This window comes from Fukomys damarensis, unplaced genomic scaffold (genome assembly GCF_012274545.1).
Source record: "Fukomys damarensis isolate Sample0158 unplaced genomic scaffold, DMR_v1.0_HiC HiC_scaffold_21, whole genome shotgun sequence".
Lineage (NCBI taxonomy): Eukaryota > Metazoa > Chordata > Mammalia > Rodentia > Bathyergidae > Fukomys > Fukomys damarensis.
The window spans coordinates 5496802-5521957 of NW_022900933.1; the positions used below are offsets into that span (position 1 = coordinate 5496802).

General features: G+C 45.0%; 1 protein-coding gene across 2 annotated transcripts in view; it reads left to right on the forward strand.

Annotated features, from left to right (window-relative positions):
* The window catches only part of Prkch (protein kinase C eta), a 204188-nt gene that overhangs the window by 142270 nt on the left and 36762 nt on the right, over positions 1 to 25156 (forward strand). For both annotated transcript variants that reach the window (XM_010605735.1, XM_033766702.1), the window contains exon 10: positions 2575 to 2729. In XM_010605735.1, the coding sequence (XP_010604037.1) occupies positions 2575 to 2729 (155 nt within the window). The remainder of the gene's footprint in view (positions 1 to 2574; positions 2730 to 25156) is intronic.

Consider the following 25156-nt stretch of genomic DNA (forward strand, 5'->3'; position numbering starts at 1 on the left):
TTTTTTTTTTTTTTTTTTTTGGTAGTGGGGATCAAACTTGTGTCCTTGTGCTTGCGAAGCAGGCGGCGGAACCACTGAACCAAATCCTGGCCCACATTTATGATCTTTTTTAAGTGAAATCATCTTCACTGAGCTGCACCACCCACAACAGCAACTCCTGTTTATTGCATATTTGCTAGAAGGGACTCGATAACGTACTTGATGAAACTCATTTTCTGATGTTGGACCATTACCTCCACCCTGTGATAAGCAGATCTTCTCTTCTCTTCCAGACACTGGAGACCTGTGTCTTTTATCTCTTCCTCTGCATCTGTAGTCTTGGAGAAGTTACTAACAAATCTTTTCCCCTTCTGCAGAAGACATTTAAGAATAAGGAGACTGGAAGTGCAAGTAAATGAGGATTTCCTTGTAGCAAAAAACATTTTGCTAGTTAGTACATGTATTTTTCTTTTTCTCCCCTATGGTGTTACCTGAGGTCTTTGATAGGACAGACCATTACTTTTAATCAGATCCTCATTGTGTCTTGGCCAGCTTGTTTCCCCTTCCTGCCTGCTTGAGTTAATGGTAGCCCCAGGCTGTGAATTATAGGTTCCATTCAAGGTAGAAGGAGACTCTGAAAGGACTGGAGAATGAAGTATAGGAACCCTTCTCTGTTAGTTGTGCAGCAGAGAAGAAAATGCTGGATTCTGTGTGTTATCTGAGTATCTGGCTGCAGGGCTGTGGGTGGGGCTGAGACGAGAGATAACCCGTGAGGCCAGGGGGTGGCATTTGCTCCCCCAGATCTGGAGGTTAGCCCAGGGTCTGGCTTTTTAAACATTCGACATGAAAAAGATTGTGTGTGTGTGTGTGTGTGTGTGTGCATGCACAAGCTAGAAGTGAATGAAATTTCCCTTTGAAGGCCCTTCTCTCTTTGATGCCTACTGCCTTAGAAACTCTTGCCAAGGACACTAATTCTGGGAGCCTAGGAATGGCCACTCACCTACTGACCCAGTTCCAGTTGTAATCAGGTGTTCAGAGCAATGGGAATTAGTGTGGTTGCCAGTCACATCCATGCAAAGGCTGTCAGGCTGGGTAGCAAAAACATGCAAGGTGACCTACTTGGCAAGGGGTACTTCTGCATGGCTGTTCCACCTCAGCCTTCCTGAGCTCCCCTGCAGTGGTGCCTGCCCTTCGCCCCACCCTTGGCTAACCTGCTTCTGCTGCTGAGTCCTTCCCGGGGAGAAGACAGCACAGCCATTGTTCCTCTGAGCCCACCCCACCCAACTCTGCCTCTCCCTCTACCAGCCCTGCTCAAATGAGGGCCCCAGCCGAGTCAACAGGTTCACTGTATTTATCTCGTCCTCCATCGGCCTCGTATTGGCCAACCTGAGCAGTGAGTTGTATTACTGGTGGTAGTTTTTGTTTTTGTGAATCTTGCCATTCCCCCTCCACCTTTAAGTTCGTGTTTCTTGTTAGTAGAGGGAGATGTAGTTAAGTACGGAAGAATGTTTCCTTCTAAACAAGGCATTACTTAAAATAGGGGCCTGGAGGTAAAGGTGGGCTTCTGCAGCGGATTTCCCTGTAAGGTGACCTCCTGTGCTCCCTCCCCTGAAAAGGCTGTCGGTGCCTCTGCGTGGGTGGATGGCACTCAGGTCACTGCTCAGAAACCTCCTCCAGCCCCCTCAGGTACCAGATGTCACTACATCCTTCACTTTTCCTGCAGAGCATTGACCAGAATGTACAGATTTGCTTGTTCGTGTAACTTTGTTGGCAGTGGTGCTTGTTATATACCGGGCTTTTTATGGGTAGAACTGCATCCGCTTTGTGTCTGCTTCTCTCTGTTGGTTCCCAGCACCTCATCTGGCATCCGCTAACTGGGGACTCCATAAGTGCTCCCGGGAGGGAGCGCAGACACCTGTTGGTCTTAAGAGATGCTTGCATCAAAACCTTTTCCGTGTGCATCTTAGCACAGGCCCTTTTAAATTGCGACTTACACATTTCCTCTTTTGGGCCTTTCTCTTCCCACAGCACCTTATTCTGCCACAGGCACAGTGCCTAGGATATTGCTTCGGCAGCTGTTCTAAGAGTCCAGTTCACCTGTGCACGTGAGCATCTCCGCAGGTGGAGTGGCCTCCTGCTCGCTTTACAGTCCCACTTCTGAGGGACTGAGGGACTGTTCAATGCTGCCTCCACACTTCTGATTGCTGACTTACCCTAAAGGGCTTTTGCTTTCTTTGTGCTCTGCCCACTTGGGAGAACAAAAGTGCTGTTCGGTGTCCTTTCCTCTCTTTGCACAGATGAAGGCATTTGCTTTTGGGCTCAGGCTGCTGTCTTCCTTTACATGGGCGTTAAGGAGAGCAGGACCCCAAACAGACGTGCCCGAGGCCCTCCTGTTTGTGACTGGTGGGGAAAATTAAGGCTGTGTGGAATGACACGGATCCAGAGGCTACTCTCCCCCAGGGGACCCCTAGATCCATCTCTGCTCCCTGACCCACCGTCAGGACTGTTCACGGAGTCCCTCCATTGGCAAGCCCTCCTCTCTGGCCTCGCCGACTGAACCCTGGGCTAACTGCTACCCCACGTGTTTGCATCCAGGATCGCCTGTTTTTTGTGATGGAGTTTGTGAATGGAGGCGATTTGATGTTCCACATCCAGAAGTCCCGTCGTTTCGATGAGCCGCGAGCTCGCTTCTATGCTGCAGAGATCATCTCGGCCCTCATGTTCCTCCATGAGAAAGGAATCATTTACCGGTGAGTTTGGGTTACTCACTCCCCCTCTTCTGACTCATCCCATCCTTCCGTCTTCCCTGATAATCAGCTGAAGTCTTTTTGGAACTAAACTCACACAGCTCTAAGTGGCCTTTAGAAAAATGCATAACACAGCGACAGGCCCTGCCTCCAAAGTAAGACTTGCCCTATGTATTCATAAAATAGACTGAGAGGCTCAGAAGAGATTGTACACAGTCGATTCCACCAGGGTTTGCTAAAGGCTTATTGTAACCAGGCCATGCAAGGCACTGAACGCATTACTGTGGTCTTTTTTCCATTTGAACGCTTGGAATGTTTTGGTTAACGTGGATTCATTGCATTTTAAGAAGCCCGGCTTATACTGAGACCATGGCGAAGTGTTGCTCTGCATTGCTGAGTCCATGGGCTGATGGGACGGGCCTGCCGTTGACCGTGGAGGCAGTGCCTACCTGATTGTATTTCTTACCTGAAGCCCCCTCCCAAGTAGTGTTTGACTCCATTTCGCTACCCTCTGATCGGGGCTCACCATAACTTGAACATGCTCAGGTCCAAATGACATTAGAACTCGGTGCGTATCAAAATGAAACTTTAGTCAGAGAGAAGGTGGAGGAGGGTGAGCAGGGTAATAATGTTACACAGTTTTTATTCTTAAAGTTTTCTCTTTTCATGTTGTCGGTAACTTTCTGCTCTTCTATTTTTCAGTACACTAAGCTACATACCTTTTTCAATTTTTTTTTTTTTAATTTCAAGACAGGATCTTGCTAAGTTGCTCAGGCTGGGCCCAGGCTTGCAACCCTTCTGCTTCAGCCTCCCAGAGTGCTAGGAGTAAGCACAAACCACCAAACCTGACTACCTTCTGCTCTCTCAATCACACTGTAATGCAGTTGCTAATACTTTTTGTTCCTCTCTCTTGTGATGCGATTATTTTCTTTTGACAAAAAATTCTCTTCTATTTACATTTGCTACAGTGATGAATAATTCCAGTTAAAATTTGCTGTTGGTTAGCCTTGCTAAATACTGTTCCTTTTATGAGCACACAGCAATGTTGACATCATTATCAAAGTGTAAGAGAGCCTTAGGAACGGAATATTCTTTAACACTCCTCCGCAAGTCAACGTAGGAGGGGAGTAGTGAAACTGGGGAAGATGATGCCAGAAAAAAAAAATGAGAAAGCTGAGGACGTATTACAGGCACCCCGCAAAGCAGAGACCCTGAACCTTAGCTAGATGTAGCACTGTGATCACAGACCAAAGCTGTGAGGTACGGCAGGGTGCAGAGCTGGGAGCCAGGCCTGGAGAGCAGCAGGGTAAGCATCAGCTTGCAGGTCTGTAGTCGTTGGCTCGCTGAGTCTGGGGCTGCCACAGGTGACTTCTGGGGGCCTATGGGTTGAGTTTTCTTGCACAGGCTATGGTGTTCTCCCGGTGGTTCTGTTGTAGGCCTTTTCCTCTCTCCTCTCTCTACATGGCCTGTGATTTGTGGTGGAGTTAAGGAGGCAGAGTCCTCGCCCACAGTGGGGTCTGCTCAGGGGTCTCCTCTCCCTGGCTTATCCGTTCCTCTCTGCTTCGCTCACCCAAAAGAGCTGCTGCACATTAAAATTTTAAGAACAGTGACTTCCCTACTTGAGACTTTTGTTATAAATCAACATAGTAATATTATTAATGACAAGTGCTAGACAGTATAGCATTTGCCTCTGTTTCTCTTGTACTCCTCCTAACAGTGTCATTAATGTAACAACAACATTATTCACTTTGTTTGGATGGATAATTAAGACTTAGAAAGGCTTCATTAATAACCAGGCTATTAGCTGGAAGGGAAGCCAGAACTCAAGTCATATTTTTAACCACTGAGATTCCCTGGCTTCTCAGGAGAGACTTGAAAGTGGAAAGCACCATGGGAGAGCTGGCTTCTCATTCCCCACTCAGGGAAAGGACAATTTGAACTCAGAAAATGAAGCAGAGCTGGGGAACAGTAAGGGCTGACTCGGGCTTTCTTGGCTGCTCAGGATTTTATGCAAACACCGTACTCATCTGGTGCAAGGCAGCAAGCTTGCTTTGCCCCACGAGTGTCCCTGTGTGTTTGTCTTGTGGTGCAGAGAGGGTGGACACCATGACTGCTGCCCTTTCTGGTGAAGCAGGATCAGCCCATGCCTTGCAGGTTTATTTCAATTCATGGCATCCGTGGTTCAATTCTGATAAACGATTTTAGTTTGCTCTTGGACTTGAATCCCACGTTCAGGCTCCAACTGATATGGCTGACTTTGAAGTGAGCACATTTAATTAGGATAGATTCAGTTGCTGTTTTGGCCTTGTGGATTTATTACACAGGATAATTTAATTCCACTCAGGCTGCTGGCTGGGAGTAGAATCTTAAGGATAAGGCTTTCGAAGCCCACTCTTTGGAATTCACATGTAGTCAAGGGCACACTTGGCTCACGGAGGATGTGAACTTGAATCGGGAGCCCAGTGAGAATTCAAGAACCCAGAGAGCATCAGAAAGCCTCATGCATCATGCAAGGACCAGGATGCCTTTTATCAGAGTTAAAATGATCTCCAGAAGATTCCTCTGACCTGCCTAGTTAGAGTTGGTCCCCCCTCCTTGGGGGTGGTGGCCATTTATTTTCCAGCAAGGTACAAAGATGGTGCCATCTGTCAGTCCTTGTTAATTGGACCTTAGAAGGTAGAGGCTGAGCCTCTCTCCTCCCAGCATGTCTTTCTTGTCTCTTCTCTGACTGAGCCTGTGTGGGAGGAGCCAGGCCAGCCACACCTTGAGGCTTGTGTTGTGACCCTGCCACTCCAGATGCATTCACTTGCATTTTGTGGAGCAACAGAAGCCCAGGCCCCAGGAGATACAGCAAAAGGCTCTGGCTTCTTACTTTTGGTTAGAAATTCCGGAGACTACCGCAGCCAGAGATCCAGGAGAGCAGGCTGGAAATAAAGCAGTCAACATGTTGGGTTGGCCACTGGAAAAGAGCTGGTCCATCACTGTGTCCTGGGCTTAGGAACCCAGACAGAGCTCATAAATACTTTCCATGTGGCATATAGCTCCCCCCCCCACAGTTGAACTCTACATAAAAGTTGAGGAAACACAGGGCATGCGGCCCACTTCTCAGCATCACGGGCGCCATTTTGTATCACATTTTATCGCTTGTATTAAAGAATTCACCCATCGACATTTTCACCCCAGACTCCTAAACCAGCCAGCACACATTTGATGTGTGCCTAACGAAGCATGGAATGTATCTAAAATATGTTGGGTGCAGAAGTGCTCATAGGTGAGCATAGTTTAAATTTTGCTTCCTGCTTCCCGTGTTACACGGAGTTGCTTGAACACATACTTTCCAGCATGTGCCGCTTGGTGCTTTGCGTGTGTGGTCATCATGATCCGTGCATCTACTGTGCTATTCCACTACTCTGTTTTCCAGATGTAGAACCACCCCAGAGAGCAAGAGTCGCCCACAGAGGCTGACTGCCAGGCCTGACACATTGTATTCTGTGCTTATACTTAGGGAGGACATTAACTTGTAGAGAAAATCACCTTTGATTCCCTCTCCACCTGAGAGAGAAATCTGTCTCTCCTTTTCTGTTCCTTCCCCTTCCCTCACCTCTTCTGTTCTCCTCCCCTCTCCTTTCCCCTCCCCTCTCTGCCCCTCTGCCTGCCTCCCCCTCGCTCTCCCTCTTGGCCCCTCAGAATTCTCTGGAGGAGTAGCAACATCCCCCCAAGATACATTCTGTGAAACTAGGCTCAGAACACAGTGGTTGGAATTGTGTGAGCTCGCGCATCTCTGACATCATCTGCCTTCTGTTTCTCAAGGGTGGCGTGAAGGGCCGTGGGTACAGACTCCAGAACCCTGTATGCTACGGACTTGGCTGGGAATCGCTCCACTCAGTGTTTCCCTGGTGAGGTCGCCTCTGTGAGTGTGGTTTCCTTGCCTAAGGATTCACGGGGATCTGTTTCCCCGTCACCGTGTTGACTGAGTGATGAAGGGGACATCCCTGAGTTAGGACTCTGCGTTTCTGCCCTTCTGGAGAGCCGTGGCGACATCCGTAACTCCCAGGCCTCCGGGACTTCTCTTATTTCTGAGTGTTTCTTAGCAGACTTTCACATTCCCCAAGCAGCTCTCATTTGAGCCTGGAATTTTGGAATCTTACTGTTGCCTCCCCTAGTTACAACTCAGTCCCTTATTGATGTTTCTTCTATTCATGGTAGTGAGAATATTTTTCTTTTTAAATCAAGATGATAGTCAAGTTGAGTGGCTCTGTTTTTCCTTTGTCAACTAATAACATCATTCTTTCTGTTCCAAGAAATAGGTTACTCTTTCTTGATCTGCCTGCTGTAAAGACAGCTACAAATTGTCATTTGTTATTTTTACAGTCCTTGTTTATTCAGTATGTGCCAGTCACCAGAAAGCTCAGAACATAAGTAACTTTCCTGTCAGATTTTTGGCTGTGAGCCCTTCCCCAGCATGGGTGCCAGAACTCAGAGCTTTTTAGTTACATTCCCTTCTCTTCCTGTCATGCTTTGTTATACCAAGGAGTGGCCTTATATTCAGTAATCACTTTTCTGTCATCAGAAATTAACCACCATCCTAGACTTTGTTTTCAAGAAAGTGACAGAGAGCTCAGCGGTTTCCAGCTTAAGAGTTGCTTGACATTTCCACCAAATGCGGTCTCCCCTGTCCTGCAGGGAAACTCTTAGCCTTTTCTGTTCCCCCGTGCATTCCTTTAGGGATTCACTGACCACCAACTCTCCACCAAGGACACAGGGAGCAAAAGCAAAAATACTCCTGGTGAGTCTGTCCTGGTGAGGGAGACAGTAGCAATCCGGTGCCCACACTGGTAGAAATTTCAGCTGCGGCCTGTGCTGTGAAGGAGAGAAACGCAGTGCCACGACAGACGTTCCTCTCTCAGGGTCTGTCTGGTCGGGGAAAGATGGCTGATTTTCCTAAGGAAGCAACGTCTGGGCTATGTTCGCTAGGGAGAAGGAGCAGAGGGCATCCAAGACAGAAAGGATGGCAAATGCACATCCCATGGCTGCAAGAAGCGCTGCAAATGCAAAGGCTTTTAGGGGCAGCCGGCACAGCTGGATTCGGGAAGGCTGCTTGGCGTCTCATCATCTTAGCGTTTTCAGAGTGGCTCATCTGATGACCAAGGCTTCATTAGATGACCCTTGAAGGTAAGTTAATTAAAAGTCGGGTGAGGCCAGTGCTGTCACCAGTCCCTGGAGAAGCTGTCTACTCACGGTGAGCTCCCTGTGTCTGGGCCCATGTGCTCGTACTCAGTCGTCGTGTATGCAAAACCAGAGAAACCTCCTAGGGCCAAGCGCACTTTTAGAGACAGAGGAATTCAGGTCTGAAACACCCTACCAGTAAATTACTTCTCAAAGATGTTCTCTTAGGATGGTTCATCTGCGATTTGCTATCTCCAGGGGAAAAAAAAGTGTTCAGAAAAATTTCTTTTAATTATCTGCTGACTGCTGGTTTGAAGAGTTAATCAGTCATTGGAGGACGTTCAACTCCACTGACTCCATTTTAGTGAGGAAGATGCAGCTGAGATCAGACCATATGGACCAAGCTGCCACTGTACCAGGCGTTGGGTTGGGTGTAATATGTCCCGAGCAGATAAGCCTTCTGCCTCCTCAGGCCCTTTCTGTGGGGTGAGATGGATGGTCCACCCCCGGGTATGGCACGTTGGCTCTAAAATTCTCGGAAGCCCAGAGCATTCTGGGAGCACAGAGAACGGTCCCTGGGCATGAGCCGTTTAAGCAAACTTCCTGGAGGACGTGGCAGCTGAGCTGAATGTGGGATGTTGAAAGGTGAACAAAGGGAAGGAGAGTGTTTAGATGGAGGAGTAAGATCGAACAAACAAAAGCGCGAGCATTCCTGGTGACCCCGTGGGTAAAACAGAAAACCACAAAAATATTGGTAGGACTAGACTTTATAGATACCAAGGTTCCATGGAAAACCAGGCTGGGGAGGGTAGTGGAAGCGAAGCTGTGAATGGTTACTATTCCTGAGGTAACTGAATTCTCTGTCACTTAGGATTGGCCACCATTCCTATCACAGGAAATGTAAAAATGACAGTGGATCACGGCAGGTAGAAACAATTACTTCTCCTGTAAGAAGTCTGGAAGCAGGCACTTCAGCCCTGCTGTGGAAGCTCCAGGGAATCACCTGAGACCTAGATTTCTGTAATTTTTGTTCTGCTACCTTTCTGGTTACCTCCTGGTCTAAAATGTTAGGTGAAGCTCCAGGAAACATGTCTGAATTCCAGTTGCAGATAGTGAGAAAGGCCAAAGGACATTCCTGCCAAATCGGTGAGTTTCCTTTAAGGGACCATCCTGAAATTTTACATACCACAGACTGTGGAATTGGCCACACGCGGTCATAGGGATTATATGCTGCTGCAGTGAAAGTGAGGAAATAGAGTACTGAGGGTGACGGTGTCCCATCTAAAAATCAGAGTTCTAATTACTGAGAAGTGGGACAGAAGTTACGTGACGGAAAGGCGTCAGACACAAATTCCCTGCCAGGGAGTTTGGGCATCGTATAGCTGGCAGAAAGAAGCTGTGAAGGCTTGCCATCAGGCTGTGTGTCCTAAGTGGATTTGTGTTGTATGTGTATGGAGAAGTATCAGCACATAGGGACACACGGACATGTGGTAAGGGAAGCCAGGGGTTCATTGGAGGTGGGTGCAGTGTCCCAGCTAAGAAGATAATGAGGACTTGAGCTAGGACGGTGAGACAGGGATAAGAGAAAGCCTCAGCGTAGGAGACACTAGTGAGTGGAATAGACAGAACTACTGACTCGTTGAAGGACAAACCAGGAGCCCTTCCGTGTGATTATCTGGAAAGTTGAAAAGGATGATACCATTGTCTGGGAGAGATCCTGATAGGTACAGGCTGAAGAAGATGAGGAGTTTTAGAAATATGTTATGCCAGGTACCCAAGACAGTCTAGTGGAGATGCCCACTGTGCCGTGAGTTTGAATCTGAAGGCTGAAAATGGGCTAGAATTAAATATTTGGAAGTCACCAGGACATGGCTGTTAGTTCAGTTCATGGGAGAAGGTGGGATCGCCCACAGGTGCCTTAAATGGAACAGTGAACCAAGGGCAGAATCCTGAAGAACCAGGCCCTATGAGAAATCTGCCTACATTTGGCTCCAAGATTTTTTTAAGGATCGATACAGTGCATCATTTGCACTGAAAATGAAATTCCAAGGAAAATAGAATGCCATAGGAGAGTGAAAAAGATCACGCACTTGAAAGTAAGTTTAAGAGGCAAGAAATTTCCTGTCTACTAAAAGAATGCTGCCTGTGGGTTTCAAAAGACCTGAGAGCCAGTCCTGGCGATGGGACAGGTCAGTGAAAACTCTGAAACCACCCACCTGTTGCGATGAGGTTACCACTGATAAAGCACCCCCGGAGGGTATTAGCAAAGCTGAAACCAGGCAGAGGTGGAAATATGCAAGCTCTTTGAGAGATGCTAGGTCAAGATAAGAGAGTCTTCTCTGCATAAATGCCATCAACTGATCTGCGCTTTCCTTGTAGCACAGGCCAGGGCTGAGATTATTTTTGAGATGCTGTTTTTGGGACGAGGAATTATTCAGAGAAATTTGAGTTTTAGCTTACAAAGTGCAGTCCTTTGAAGGCTGATCTCTTTATACTAGACTTAATATATGCTTCTTGTTCAAATCAAATCAATTTTTGTATTGCAGCAATGTTTTAAAATTGTAAATGATTAATATACTTACATGTATTTAGCATAAGTTCTTGAGATAGTTTTCTGAAGCAGCTTTGGAGCATATCAGACAGCTTGTGAAACTTGAAGATTTTACTTTTGTAGTCCATTTAAATTACAGCTGCCTGTGAATTTATTTCTTAAATTTTTTTGTCTGTAATGTTAGAAGGAAGCAGTTGAACTCATGATGAGTTTCCTTGTTTTAGTATTGAAACAAATTATTGGTGTTTTATTTGAGGGGAAAGTCAAGAGCCTTTTCAAACCATTATATCCTGGAGTCTTAATTCCAATAATGAAATTTCTCAAAGGACTCCGCTTAATAAATGGAAAAAGCTTAAACCTGGGAACACTTTGAATGGTTTTTGTACCTCATGTATTAAATCAGAATCCTGAGGCTACAGTGCCTCGTTAGTGTTTGGCCTTTTGCATTAATAAAGGTTGTGGTTGTCTGGAAGTAATTGATAAATGTGTTAATGAATTTCACTGGCTAATAACATCAGATCACCAGTTTTCCTCTTCACCCACCAAATTGAACAGACAACCTATTTCTTCATTACATAATCTTGGATTTATTTGCTAAGCAATAAAAGTACAGTCACTTGTGCTTTATATATTAGTCAGACAACACTATGTGTCAAAAGGGGTTGAATTGTATTGTTCAGTGACTATTTATGAGATGCCTACCCAACACTGACCTTTATGTCAGACTCCTGAGTCATAAGAGGAGAGAAAAGATGGCCTTGCCCTAAGCTTAAGGCACTTGTTCTCTTTCTTAACAAATACGTGTTGACTATCTACTGTGTACCAGGTGCTGCTGTAAGCTTTGGAAAAATACAGAAAATAAAAGAGTCAAGATTTCTTACACTCAGGGAACTTCAGTTCTAGGGCAAGAAGTCATATTTTATTTTTAAAAAATAAGTATATCAAAGAAATAGCTTGATAGAGAGAAAATAAAACTGGGGGGTATATTATTTTACATGAAAGATTCAGAGTTTCCCTGACAAGGGACATTTGGGCAGATAAGCAGAGAGACCCAAGGATCCAGGAGGGGCCCTGTGAACACAGGTGCATTCCTGGGAGGGGTGTGAGCTCAGCGTGCTCAGGAGGAGCCAGGAGCCTGGGGCTGGAACAGGGTGGATAGAGCAGTGTGGTGAGAGGATGACCAAGTCCTCTTGCTTTGATTCCATAAGAATCAAATCCTAACTATTATGTCATCAGCAGATAAATGCTTCTGTAAGGAGTTTTAATCTATTTTATTTTTATTTCGCTAAGGTAAATGGCCTTCCAGTATTTTACAGGTAGAGATACTTGCTTGAGTCTGTGGGCAGTGAAGTAAGTTGCTCAGGGTCACACAGCCTGGGGTGGAGCTCTGTGACCCCACCTCAGTGAGCCGCTTTGAGTCCCGGGGGTGCTGAGTCCCCCCAAAGTGCTGGCCTTCGCATGTGAAGTTTCCCTTTGCCCCTCTCACCCCTTCTCACCCTGGTCATCCCAGCTTCGTTGTCACCTCTTCTGAGAAGCTTTTCCCGGGCTCCGAACTTGCTAAGTTAGGTTACCCCGACCCCATGTCCCCCAGTATCCTGTCCTGTCCTACCCTCCCTTGGCACTTAAGAGACTGTGACCCTCAGCAGACAGGGCCTGTGGCTACCTTGCCCCAGCACTGAGCACAGGAGCAGGATGTCGGGTATTTGGAAGTGTTCTTGGAGCTGACCAAGGCCTCAGGGACTGTGCTGCTTCCTGTTTTAAGAGGACAGGGTCAAGACTGAGAATATAGTAAGAATGCCACCATTTGCGAGGCACCACTGCGCCAGGCTCTGCTTTAAGATTTCCATTCAAGTAGCTGCGGCTGCTCTTCACAACACCCCCAGAGATGACCCTCAGGGAGAACAGCCCACTCCTGGGCTTATCCTGGTGCAAACCCATGATTTTCACAGGTAGTTGTTTTTTTGTTTTTTTTTTTTTTTTAATAAAGCCTTTTGAGAATTTTCTCCAGTCTATTGAAAGGAATGTTCGTACATCATACTACAGTAAGTCCTGACCTATGAACATTCGACCCCAGCTTTCACAGGTGGACTGTATAAGACTCATTTTATCAGAGTACAAATGAACCTGAATTTTGAACGTTCCCCCGGAAGAGAACTCATTCATAAGTCAGGGACTTACTATAGTGTTTTTCAAATTTTAGCCCTAGTTCTGGAATAATTTTTAAATTATTAAAAAATTAAATTTGGGTTTTTTACTGTGATGTAGTATAAATAATTCTTTCACCTATGATAGAGATTTTTTTTTTTTTTTTTTGCTTACAGTTTTAAGTTATTTCACGGGAAAAGATTTGTCTGTCACTGTTTCTTCAACCATTTTTGGAAAAAGAACCATACACTTCTGTGAGTTTGAGAAGCAGCGAGGGCTCCGCCAATTCCTGTGTCACATGATGACAGGTCCATAGCATTTGTAGCAGATTTGCGTACTGTTTTCCTTAAAGCAGTGCTGACCCCTTTTAAGTTCCATTGGCTCTGTCTGCTGTGTTCAGGGGATTTCAGCAGTGATCTAGTTCAGTTAATCTCCCAATCAAAGTAGGGTCATCTTATAAACTGGGCATTGCTTACACCTGCCATGTGTCTTCTGGACGTGTGACTGTGACAGGAAGCTTGATGACTCCCCTTTTCTACAGTTATGTACAAATCACCAAATAATAGCAGTGTGCAAAAACTAAGGACCCAGATCTGTTATGTAAAGGGGCGAGATCCCAATGATGAATGTAACTGTACTGTATGCCTAAAAGGTACCAGTCATATTTTCAAGGGCAGTTGTAAGTCTACACTTTACGTGATTAAATATTTCACTGTGTAAGTGTGCCATTATTTGTTCAGTACTGGAGAATTCTAAATAGTATTTGATGAATATTCTCAAAATAATAATAGCAGTACCCTAAAGATATTGAGGAGGCTGAATTTTCAAACTAGGCTGTGCAAAAATATCCTGCTCAGAAATATACACATGGAGAGAGAGAGTTCACTTGGGCATATGTTCATTTATAAGAGCAATGACTCTTCCAGTGTGTTTTTTTGTTTTAAAATAAAACTTGTTCTTAGCCAGGCATGGTGGTGCATATCTATAACCCCAGCACTCAGCAGGCTGAGGCAGGAGCATCACTGAGAGGTCGAGGCTGGCCTGGGCTACTTAATGAGTTCAGGCCAGCCTGCGCCACAAAGGGAGACCCTGCCTCAACCAACAAACAAAAAAATAAATAAAACTTCTGTTTTATCTAATTCCAGAAATAATGCATAGTAATTATTGACACTCAAAATTTAAAAAGTTAGAATGAAATAACCTTATCATGCTACCGCTAAAAAAATTGATTTTTTTCTTTAGAAATATCTCCTTATTTTTTATTTTTTTAAATTTAATTTAATTTATTGTTTCTAGGTAGACAGTACAGTTACATTCATTACTGGGATCTTGTACCTTCACATGACATGTCTTGGTTCTCATTTTTTCCCCTTGTCCCCACCTCCTTAAAGTATTTTAATGCATGTAGTTTTAAAAAATTGAAGCCAAATTGCATATAGCCACGTGCTGTGTTAGTTCCAGTGTTAGGCTCTGCACTGACTGTGTATATGATGCTGACCCATAAGGCGATATGAGATTATATCACATAGCGATATTATAGCAATCTTTGCTCACGAAAGAACATTCTGTGATATTGACACGGTAATGAAATTAACAATGCACTTCTCAGCACTTACCCACGTCATTGGGCGACGCGTGACTTTGTATATACTTTGTAATCGCATTTCGTTCACTTCGTATACCATGACCATTTTGCCTTCTCATGAAAGTTATTTGCATCATCTCTTGAACATAACATTGGGTGGTGCAGAGTAATGTGTCTGCCACCTGAGCTTACTTCAGTACAGTTAAGTACATTTAGTACACTTGAGCTGACTTGCTGTTACGAATAAGGAAGCATTTATACCCCTGCACATATCTGTTTGGCTCAGTCTTTGCCGTAGCCCTGGAGTTACTACTGCTGAGTCAGAGGTACACACAGTGGTGTAATGGCTAAGACTGGCATCATGGGTAAGAGCCAGGACTCCAGAGTTGGGTGGGCCGGGGCTCCAGCCTTGGCTCTGCCACGTCCCAGGTGTGGGGCCTTGAGCAAGTTACTGTGCCTCATGACACGTGAGGATCTTCACAGATAAGTGGAGATCCAGTGCCCGCCCAAGGGTAGTTTCAAGAAAGGAAGGGGAGGTGCCCGTGAAGCCTTTCATCTGAGGTTTGGTGTGTGGTGCGTGCCCAGGAGTGCAGTACTTTGACCGTTCAATTTGTGGTGCTCTAGGAAGAAGCAGCAGAGTGAACGTGCTGCAGTGCTAGCGGCATTATCCTTCCAGTCCGCTTCTGCCCGTAGATCTTAAGAGCACAGTTGGGTGATTTTGACATAAGTACACAGCTGTGTAATCAGCACCGCAGATAGCAGATAACGTATAGAACATTTCCATCACCCCAGAGAGTTTCCTAGTGTTCCTTTCAGTTACGCCCTAGCCACCCTCGCAGACAGCCAGTGATTCTTCCTGACAGGATAGGGTGTGCATGTCCGCACTGCAGCTGTAGCGGCTCCTGAAAGTAAAATCCTATCGCAGGTGTGTTCTTGGAGCTCTTCGGATGAACTCTGAGGAACTGTGACCGTGGAAGCAGCCACCCCAAAGAAGACGCCTGCTCTCAGTGAGCCGCCATCTCCAGGGGTAGCAGTTCCTGGTGGATAAGCCCTGTCCTAGCCCAGGTGTGAGCGAATGGGTAGGACAGTGTAGGCGGCTTCTACTTTACTTTTAATCCTTTTGAAATGTACTGCATTGAATAAATGCTGTTATTTGAATTAGTTAAAAATACTATTTCAGAAAGGGATCTCGTAAGTGTGATACTGTGTTTTTCACCACGATAATGTCAAAAGTAGGGAACCTACTTCTCTACCAGCCAAGTTGTTTCAAGCCCTGACCTCCAGGATCTGACCACTTGCTGTGAATTCCAGTTCTGTAGAAATCCCAGTCATTGTCCTAGTTCCCCAGGCTGCCACAGCACTTACCGTAGTCCAGGTGCCCCACATAACAGAACGTATTTTCACTCTTCTGGGGGCTGGAATTAGATCTGGATGTTGACTGAGTGGCTTCCTGCTGAGCATTCCCTTCTGGCTTACAGGCTCCCTTTTCTCTGTCTTTACGTGGTGACTGGGTCAGGGAGCACAAGCTCTCCGGTGACTGACTCTTCTTATAAGGATACAGAGCCCATCCCTGGGGCCCCACCCTCATGACCTCATTTAACTGTAATCTCCTGAAGGCCCCGCCTCCAAATACCGTTACTTCAGGAGTTAGGGCTTTAACTTCTGAATTCTGGTGAGATGCAGGCATTGAGTCCATAGCAGGACTCAATTTGTACATCTGTTGAGTCATTTCATGTTTTCTATTGCATTCAGTAAGGTGCTTTGCAGCGGCCCAGCTTGATGGCACAGAATCTAATTCGGGTTTGGTTTCACTTCAAGGACAGCACCCGACTGACACAGGAGGACAGTGGAGGGGTAGCCATTCTTTTGGCTTCCCAGGTGTGTTAGTCTAAGAGCGAGGTTTTCCAGGTGCGTTGAGACCAGATCTCTCTCTGCTGTGTCCCGTTACTGAAGTCTGACTGGAGAAATAGCAGAACAGAATACAGCAGTGTGGTTTATCCTTTGGTAAGTTGTATGCAGCTTGTGCTTGGAAGTTGAGTTGATTTTTTTTCCTTCTGTCTACAAATGTCAGATTTTCTTTCCAGTAAACTTGCTAAGTAAAAAAAAAAAAAAAATGCAAGGACCCTGTTACCATTTTGCAGAAATGCTCATGCATGGTGACTTTCTCAATTCAGTTGCAAAGGGAAGTTAGGAACTTCTGACAGGCAAAGTTCCTTGCTCCCTGAAGAACATGTCCTTGGCCGTCTGGTTCCAGGGGAGGGTGGGTGATACAGAAAATGGGAAGGGGGATGTTTGGCCACCTGGTCTTTCATCTCTCTTTCCTGCTTGGCACAGCCTCCGGAGTCCCCATCCAAACCTGCCCTTCCGCTGCAGGGTCTCAGTTCTAGAACATTCTTAGTACCTGCATCAACATTTCCTTTGTCCCACTGATAAAATTCTAGGGTCTGGAGACTGGAAGAGTTCAAAGTTACATACCTTCCTTCTGTAGTACATGAATATTTAACATCCTCCTAAGTGGAGTTCTTCACTCAAACAAAAAAGAACTTATTTCCTCCACTTTTAGCCATCTGTGATGCTAGAAATTTTTTTATTTATGCTGTCTCAAACAGTCTGTCTCGGTAGCTTCTGTTTACTGGTTGTGAGCCACCTTTAAGGAGTAAACTGAAAAAATATGCAGTTCTTCTACAGGAAGGCTTCTAACACTGCTGAGGGAAATCTGAGTCTCTTCATCTGGTTTATCTGGCAAGGAAAGAAGGGCTATCAGCCATTGCTCCCTCCTGATTGTTTCTTCCCAGCCACGGATTTCTGAGCAGTCATTCATCACCCAGGTTGTTATATCATCCACTGACATATGGAAGGCTAGCCCGTTCATTTATTACAGTCTTCCTTTATAAAATCAACTCTGTCTCAACTAGTAGTTAGTTAACTAAGCTAATAGGAGTTGCAGTGTTAATAGTTCATGTAAAACTTGGTGTTAATTGCGTATTGTGGATGCTAAATCTGGAGTATAAGGCATGGTGAAATGTAAATTGGTGGTCTGATCATCTCAAAACAGAGTGTTCAGAGTTCCCGTGTGTGTGTGTGTGTGTGTGTGTGTGTGTGTGATGGGAATTTAATCCCTGTCTGCATTTGTGAGTGACGTGAAATCATTGGTAACAAATTCCAGGACCAGTGATCTCTGTGCCCCTCGACTTCTGGTTACCAGGGCATAGCAATGTTTTCACTTTCTCTTCATTTCTGTCTTATTTCTAACACAGGGCCAGCATTTGTCAAGGGGAACTCATTTGTGGGGAGATAAGTGACAGGAAGTTGGGTAGAAAAAAGGCATCTTTTTGGACTGAAAGCAATGTCATTATAATTCAATTTAATGCTAAAATGTAAGTTAATGCATACATACAAAAAGACAATTTTTAGCTGCTCTTAAATGATTACAGTGAAAGCTAAAACCTCCTGAAGCACCTGTCCCGAGCTTCCCAACTCTTCTTCCTCAGGCCCGGTTCTTGCATGGCTTTCCACATGCAGGCCGTGTGTAATACAGGCTCCAGGCTTAGTGTATTTACTGTTGAAAAACAAGAGGTGGTTTATTACATGCTTGAACAACAGGGCTTTGCTTCAGTCTGTAAAGAGATGAGATCTAACCCCTTGAGGAAAGGCAGTAGGAAAGCCATCTCTTCTTTCCTTAGAAGGGCCAGGAGGTGAGGGTCAAGCACTGTAAGAATTCTGCCATCTCTTGTTGACTAACTGTGGGGTTTTTTCTGCAGCTCATGCATCAAACTTATAAAAGCTTATTGCAGTGACAGAAATACAAAGAGAGATTTCTCCCGGTGCTGCAGTAGAGCAGTCGCATCCTTCATATTTCTAGCTGGACTGAAGACTGGCAGCCTGTACTGCCACGGTGGTTGTGCAGCTCCTCCTGTCATCAGAAGTGGCTTGCTCACTTACCTGAGTGCTTTCAAATGCCTCTGTAAGGCCAGGGCCCACATACTGTTTGGGGGAGGGCGGGGAGAGATCAAAAGCTAGCGCCTGTCCTTTGAGAATACTTTGGGAGCAGTGTCACCAGCCCCAAGTTTTGCAAATGAAGCAAGAGAGGGTATGGAATCTCAGTGGAACCCGGCAGTAAAAGTCTTGCCTCTACCAGGAAAGGATTTTAATAACCCTTTGACAAAGACGTGGGACTCGATAAAAGGAGGGAAGCAGGTGATGCTGGATCGTGGAATTCACCCTGTAAGGAGCAGGTGTGGTCATCATCAGCCTTTTCTGACAGCCGTCTTGTCTCTTGTAAGAAGAAAAGAAGAGGAAAGAAAGGAGGGAGGAAGGCCTTTTTTAACTCCCACGGGAAGGGTGGAATTGAGGATACACCGTGACAGTGAAATTAATTTCATAAAACTAGCAAAATGTCGACAAAAGCAAACTGGAAATCTGGACGCCATGGGTCTGTCCACTTTGCTGAGCACCAGGGAGGGGTGCACAGCATTGGCCTAAAGAACACTGAAGTTCTGTGTGCTCTTCTGCAGACGGACAGGTTCCCACACATCTAAAGCTGGGTCTGAACTTCCTTGTGACTGATTTATGTGCATCCTACTGATTTTTTTTTTCCTCATAAGGGTAAAAAAAAAAAAAAAAAGCTAGTCAAGGTCTGCCACCTAGACCAGGAAGGTGGTCAGAGATGGGAGGAATCTGTACGGTTTTTGTTTCTCGCTGTACAAATGCTCGGGGTGTTTGGGGAGCCTGAGTGCCCTTCTGTTCCACTGCCGTGTAAGAAGTAAAACTCTGTTCTCCACAGCTTATTCCTGTAAAGCATGAAGTGTATATAATCACAGGCTGGGTTCCCAGCATTTCTTGGCATTTCAGCTTTGGCAGCAAGATCAGGAAAAACTGAAGTGTTTTATGGCCAGGAAGGCTGAGTGCGACGGCAGAGCTGGGCACTACCCGAGGAAGCGGTGTGTTAGAAGGCTCTTCCCTCAGGAGCAGCTGAGGGTCTGTGCTGTGCTCAGAGCTGTATCTGTGGGGTACATTTATATTCTGTCTTCGTAAGAGGGAAGAAGAGGAGTCAAGGGCTTACTACCACTGGATATGTTGTCCAGGAGGAGTGGCTCACGCTACATTTTGTGTTTTTATTTTGTTGTAGGGGTTCTGGGAATGAAACCGAGGGCCTCACACATTCTGAGCAGATAGAGTGGACTCTTGACTTATGAACTCAGTCTGTTCCCTAGGGCTGGTTGTGAGCAGGTTGGTCAGTTTCCTTGGAAGCCTTCTTTTGTGTAATTAGGCCACACTTTCTTTCAGACAGATCTCAGTGTCCTTAGAGAGACACTGGCCCAGGATTTCTCGGTTAAGCCCACACAGGGAAGGATCCTGGACCATTCCTTCCAGGACTCTTGAAGAGTTAAATCAGTATCTGAGACCATCTGGAAATGCAAGAGGCCAGCTTTCAGGTCATAACTCAAGACTTTGTTCTTAAATTAAACTAAAATTACCGTCATAACCCAACTTGTTCCTATGTCAGGCTTGTCGTAACTTGAGGATCCACTGTATTCTGTCATGGAGCCAAACCCCCAGCTCCTACACTTCATGTTTTGAGAACTGAGAACCTACCAGAAGCTCCAGATACTTTCCCTAGGGTTAAGTTCCAAGATAAAAACTCTTATCACAGTTCACGGCAAGAAGTAAATAAGGAAGAGACATGTTCCACAGAAGAATTCAAGAAGAGGCTCTAACACTGAATAAGCTCGGGGGAACTCAGCTGGGGAAGAGGTAGGTCAGCCCCCATGTGGAGGGCTGCCCGGAGAGGTCCCGATGTGCTCCTGGGATCCCCTGAATATCTCCTTCCGCCCTCAGCACCCTGTCCTGTGCAGGGCATTCAGCCTCACTCTGTGGACAGGTATCTGCATTCTCCTTCTTTCTCTCTGAGATCAGAGCCCAAAGGAGAGGGCCTCAGGAGCACCTGAGAGGGCCTCTGTAGTCGGGGAATCCCCACCATTCAATCATGAGCCGTTCTCCTTTAGTCTATAAATTCAAATTTTAATTACTAAACCATTTACAAATATTGTTTCAGCATCAGTTTCTACCTTAGTTTCAAAAACATATTAGAGGAAATTGCCTTTTCTCTAAGTCCTATGTTTTATTTCCTTTCCATGATACTTTAATACATACAGTCATCCCCTAGCACCTGTGGGGCATTGCCTCGGTCACCACCCTCCACAAGCTCGAGTACCTTAGATAAAACGATATAGTATTTGTGCACAAGCGCTCCGTGTACTCTTATATACTTCAAAGTATCTCTGTATACAAGGTCCTGAGTTGGATCCCTGGTACCAAAAAAAAAAAAAAACCCTAACTAAATAAATAAAAAATAAAATAAATTATCTCTGTATTACTTAAAGTACCCAGGACAATTAAATATTACATAAATTTGTTATAGTATGCATAATACTTGTTATACTATATTTTTAATGAATAATAGCAAGGGAAAAGTGTACACATTCAATACAGACATATTTGCATAAATATTTTCGATTTCTAATTGGTTGAATGTATGGACGTATAGGTATAGAGAAGGTGTATCTACGAGGTATAAATTTGCTTAGAGTCATTTATGAGTCTACCTTTATCCATCCATCCATTCAGGCATTGCTTTGTTCATTCAATAAATATTGATTGAGACCTATTTTGTGCCAGGGAACATAATAGTGACCATGACAGCCCAGCTGTCTGCCTATAGGAAGCATATAGCCAGATATAAATATACAAATAAGTTAAAGCAGTCGTCAGATGTATGGAAAGAACAAACTTTTTCATTTGTAGTTTTTTCTCTTAGAGCCGAAGAAAGTGAAGACAGATAGGCAGAAACCTGTCTTTATACTTTGGCTGAATGTCTAAAGCATTTCTCGGTCCATTCAGGCTACTATGATAGTACCATGGACTGGCCTATGTCTCATAGTTCTTGAGAGTGGGAAATCCAAGATCAAGGCATCAACAGACTTGGTGTCTTTTGAGGGCCTGGTTCCTGGTGTGGAGGAAGCAGATAACGAGGGTGCTCCCTGGGGTCCCTTTTATAGGGGCACCTATGACCTAATCACCTCCCACACTTTATCCCTCCAAATTCTCATCACACTGAGAATTAGACTTCAATATATGAGTTTGGGGCACAATGACATTCAGTCTACACCCATATTTTACCTGGAGTCTCAAACTCACATGTCCAGAGCAGGAACAGTGGGGGCCATCTAGCTGTATATTCTAACCTCACAGGACTTACATAAGTATACAACTAAGGTTCCATTTAAAAATAAAGACAGGGAGCCAAAGCCAGAATAGCAAGAAGTACGCACAGTTTGTTCTTGGCCCTGGCTCCTAATTCAGTTCACTTCCTCCACATCACTCAAGCGTGCTTGAGCTCCAGGTGAGTGCCTGCTAGGCCAGGTGCGGTTGCACAGGTCAGTTTGTTCCCCTTACAGGGAGGGCTCTCTGAGAAAATAAGGGGCAGCATTGCATTGGGTTTTCTATCCCGAGTTTTTCCATTTATCTTTGAAAACCTCGAGCTGTCTCTACAGTTTAGATGGCTGGAAAATAGGAGCGCTCGGAGAAGTGGCAGGAATGGTGTCCTTTCTCATGGAGGTCTGCACGTGCCTGTGGCACTCCAGTGTGAGTGGCTTCACTGCACTGCGGGCCAGGTCTCAGACCACTGGGACCAGGCAGTGTCCCGGCCCTAACTAAGATGCACCCAGCCATGCTCGTGCCCCCGGGATTGTGGGCTCACTCCAGCCTGTAATGCGGCCCCCCCACACCCCGTCCCCCTAGGGAGCCAGGTTTGAACTCTCTGGCCCTTTGAGTGAGATCTCTCCAGAAAGCTCATCTTCTTTTTCCCTTTAGACAACCTCCACCTCTTCCACACTTTATCATTTCTCTTCGGTACCAGCGAACTCCTGCTTATGATCGCCATACCATCCTTCTCTAAGACTTGCAGGGAGGATGGGAAAGGCTCCAGGTCAGCTGCCCTAGGGCTCTTTATTCTCTGCTTAAGAAAAGGAAAAAGAAGCCTCAAGAAGGGAGAACCTGACTGCTTCTTCTCCCCTTGGGCACATGGGGATCTTAGTTTGGCTTAAGCTAGTGAGAAATTTCCTTCCATGAAGCCTCTTAGAAGTCACTGCGGTCTTCGCATGGAACTGCAACACACTCTGCTTTCTTTGAAGACAGTTGTATAAGCCCCAAATTCTCCTGTTAAAATCTGCTTCCCTTGACACAAAAACTATGCACAACAAAAACAAAAATAAATACAAAAGAGAGGCCACATCAAAGTAAAAGGCTTCAGCACCGTAAGGAAGCCATCGCCAAAATGTTTCAGATAATCCATGAAATGTAAGAAAGTATTTTCAGCCCGTATATCTGGTAAGGGGTTAATATCCAAAATATATAAGGAATTCCTCCAATTCTATAGCAAAATGAAAACAAAACAACAATGCAAATAAAATAAAATGTCCAAAGGACCTGAATGGACATTTCCTCTAGAGAAGATAAAGAGTTGGCCAACAGATAGGCACCCAGTATCACTAATCATCAGAACAATGCCAATCAGAACCACGGTCAGTTATCGTGTTAAGGTAGTTTTTGTTTAAAACAAACAAAAACAGAACAAAAGTGCTGTCAAGGATGTGGAGAAAAAGAAAATCATTATACACTACTTAGAGCAATGTAAATTCATGTAGCTACTGAGCAAACTAATACAAAGGCCCCATAATCCTAGCACTCTAAGAGGCTGAGGCAAGAAAATTGCAGATTTGAACCCAGCCTGGCAACTTAGTGATGTAGTAAGATCCTGTCTCAGAAAATAAAAAAGAGGTGGAGATGTAGCTTATTGCAGAAGCCCTGGTTTCAGTCCCCAGTACTTGCAAACAAACAAATAACACCTAAAAATAGAACTAGTGAATGGCCCAGCCATCCTACTTCTGAGTGTCTGTCCGGAGACTGAAATCTAGATCTCAGAGAGGGGCCTGCTACTTTGGTTTGGAGATGATCTATCCCTTCCAAAACTCACGCGGGACTTTGGGCCCTAATGTGACCATGTGGAAAGGTGATGGGACCGCGAAGAGAGGCTTAGCTCAATGAAGGGTTAATGCATTTCCTGAGGAACTAGATTAGTGACTGCAGGGGTGGGTTGGAATAGAGTGGAGCCACCCCTGTGTTTTGTATCCTCTGCACACAATCCCTGTCCCTCTACTTTCTTGCTATGTTACAGTGCAACACAGGGCCCTTGCTAGGTCTGTCCATTCAGCCTTGGACTTTCAGCCTCGAGAACCAGGAGCTAGATGAACTTTTTTCCTTTATAAATCACCCAATCTCAAGTAATCTGTTATAGCAACCAAAGATAGAGCAAGATATCCATTCCCCCATCTTCACTGCAGCAATACTCGCAATAACCAAAATATGGAAACAACTTAAAAGACTGTCCTCAGACCAAAGAATAAAGAATGTTTACTGTGGAGTGTTCCTCGAGCTTTAAAAAGAGGACGGTTCTATGATTCACAACCCTATAGATGGACCCGGGGGACATCACACTAAATGAAGTAAGCCAGGTGCAGAAAGATGGGATCTAAAGAAAGTCTAGCTCACACAAGCAGAGAGGAGAACAGAGGTTGCCAGGAAGTAGGTGGAGAAAAAAATGGAAAAGTGTTGATCAAAAGTTACAAAGTTGTAGTTATGTGAGGTAAATAAGTTCTGGAAATTTATTGTACAACACAGGGCCTATGATTAACAATACTGTAGGGTATACTTAGGGTTTTGCTGAGGGTACATAGTTACCACAAAAAGGTAAAAAAAGGCGGGAAGAAATTTTTGAAGAAGATAATTAAGTTTATTTCATTGATGGTAGTGATGATTTCATAGGTAAATACGTATCTCCAAACACACCAAGTTGTATATATTAAATATCTACAGCTTTTGGTATTTCAGTCATATCCCAAGAAAAGTTTTTTTAAAAAACTTCCCCTTTGGTTCCCCCAACTTTAACACAGCAATTGACAAAAAGAGTGAGTATGAGGAACTACTCACGGTTATTTACTTGATTGTAAGAAACTATAGATTAGGGCCAGGGATTTAGCTCAGCAGTTCTGCCGCCTGCCTTGCAAGCACAAGGACCCGAGTTTGATCTCCGGTATCAAAAAAAAAAAAAGAAAAGAAAAACCATGGATTACAAAATGCAGACAATTTTTGATTTGTTCAGAATAACAGTACTGGCAGCTGACAAGTGTTTTGTTACTTGTTTTAAAGAACTTCCTTGTTTCAGGGGCATTGCAGGGGCCAGTGCAAGGAGAGGTTTTTAAAACCAGGAAACAGAGAGGGCTGGAGTCTGTACTTTCTTAGGTAGCAGTAAGCAGTTTTCCCTGTCCAGACAGTGAGGAAAGGTGCTTGGTTACCAACTTTATTAGGGCCATCCTAGAGAGAGCAGAGAAGCAGAAGATGAATGTGTGATCAGCAGGATTTGAAAGTACTTCCCTGCGTGGGTGTGGAGTCAGACCCTGGTAGGAGGAGGCTGCATGAAGAGACCAGCATTTCCCCTGTATCAAAGCAGCAGTCAGTCTGACCCTCCTCGCCTTCCAGCTCCATAGATTTGTGCTCAGATTTATTTCTTCCCCAGAAACAAGGGAGTCTGCTCTGGACAACAGGGGGTTTGGTGTCCCTGCATGATACTGGGTAAAAAATATAATGCTGTTAAGGTGGGTGAGCTTATCTTGTCAAGGAGGAGCTGTGTTGTAAAGGAGGTCGGCTGTAAGTGGTCTTTCTTCACTGGGGTTCTTGTCTCTGTAAGTGTTATCTGGAAGAGCAGAGCTTGAGGGCAGTCAGAACTCAGAGTCAAAGGTTTTTTTGTTTTTGTTTTTGTTTTTGTTTGTTTGTCTATTTGCTTGCTTGTTCTGTTCGTTACTATCTCAGGACAATGCTACTAACTAGGTTTATACACGTCCCATTTTTTTTCTCAGTTAACTCCCA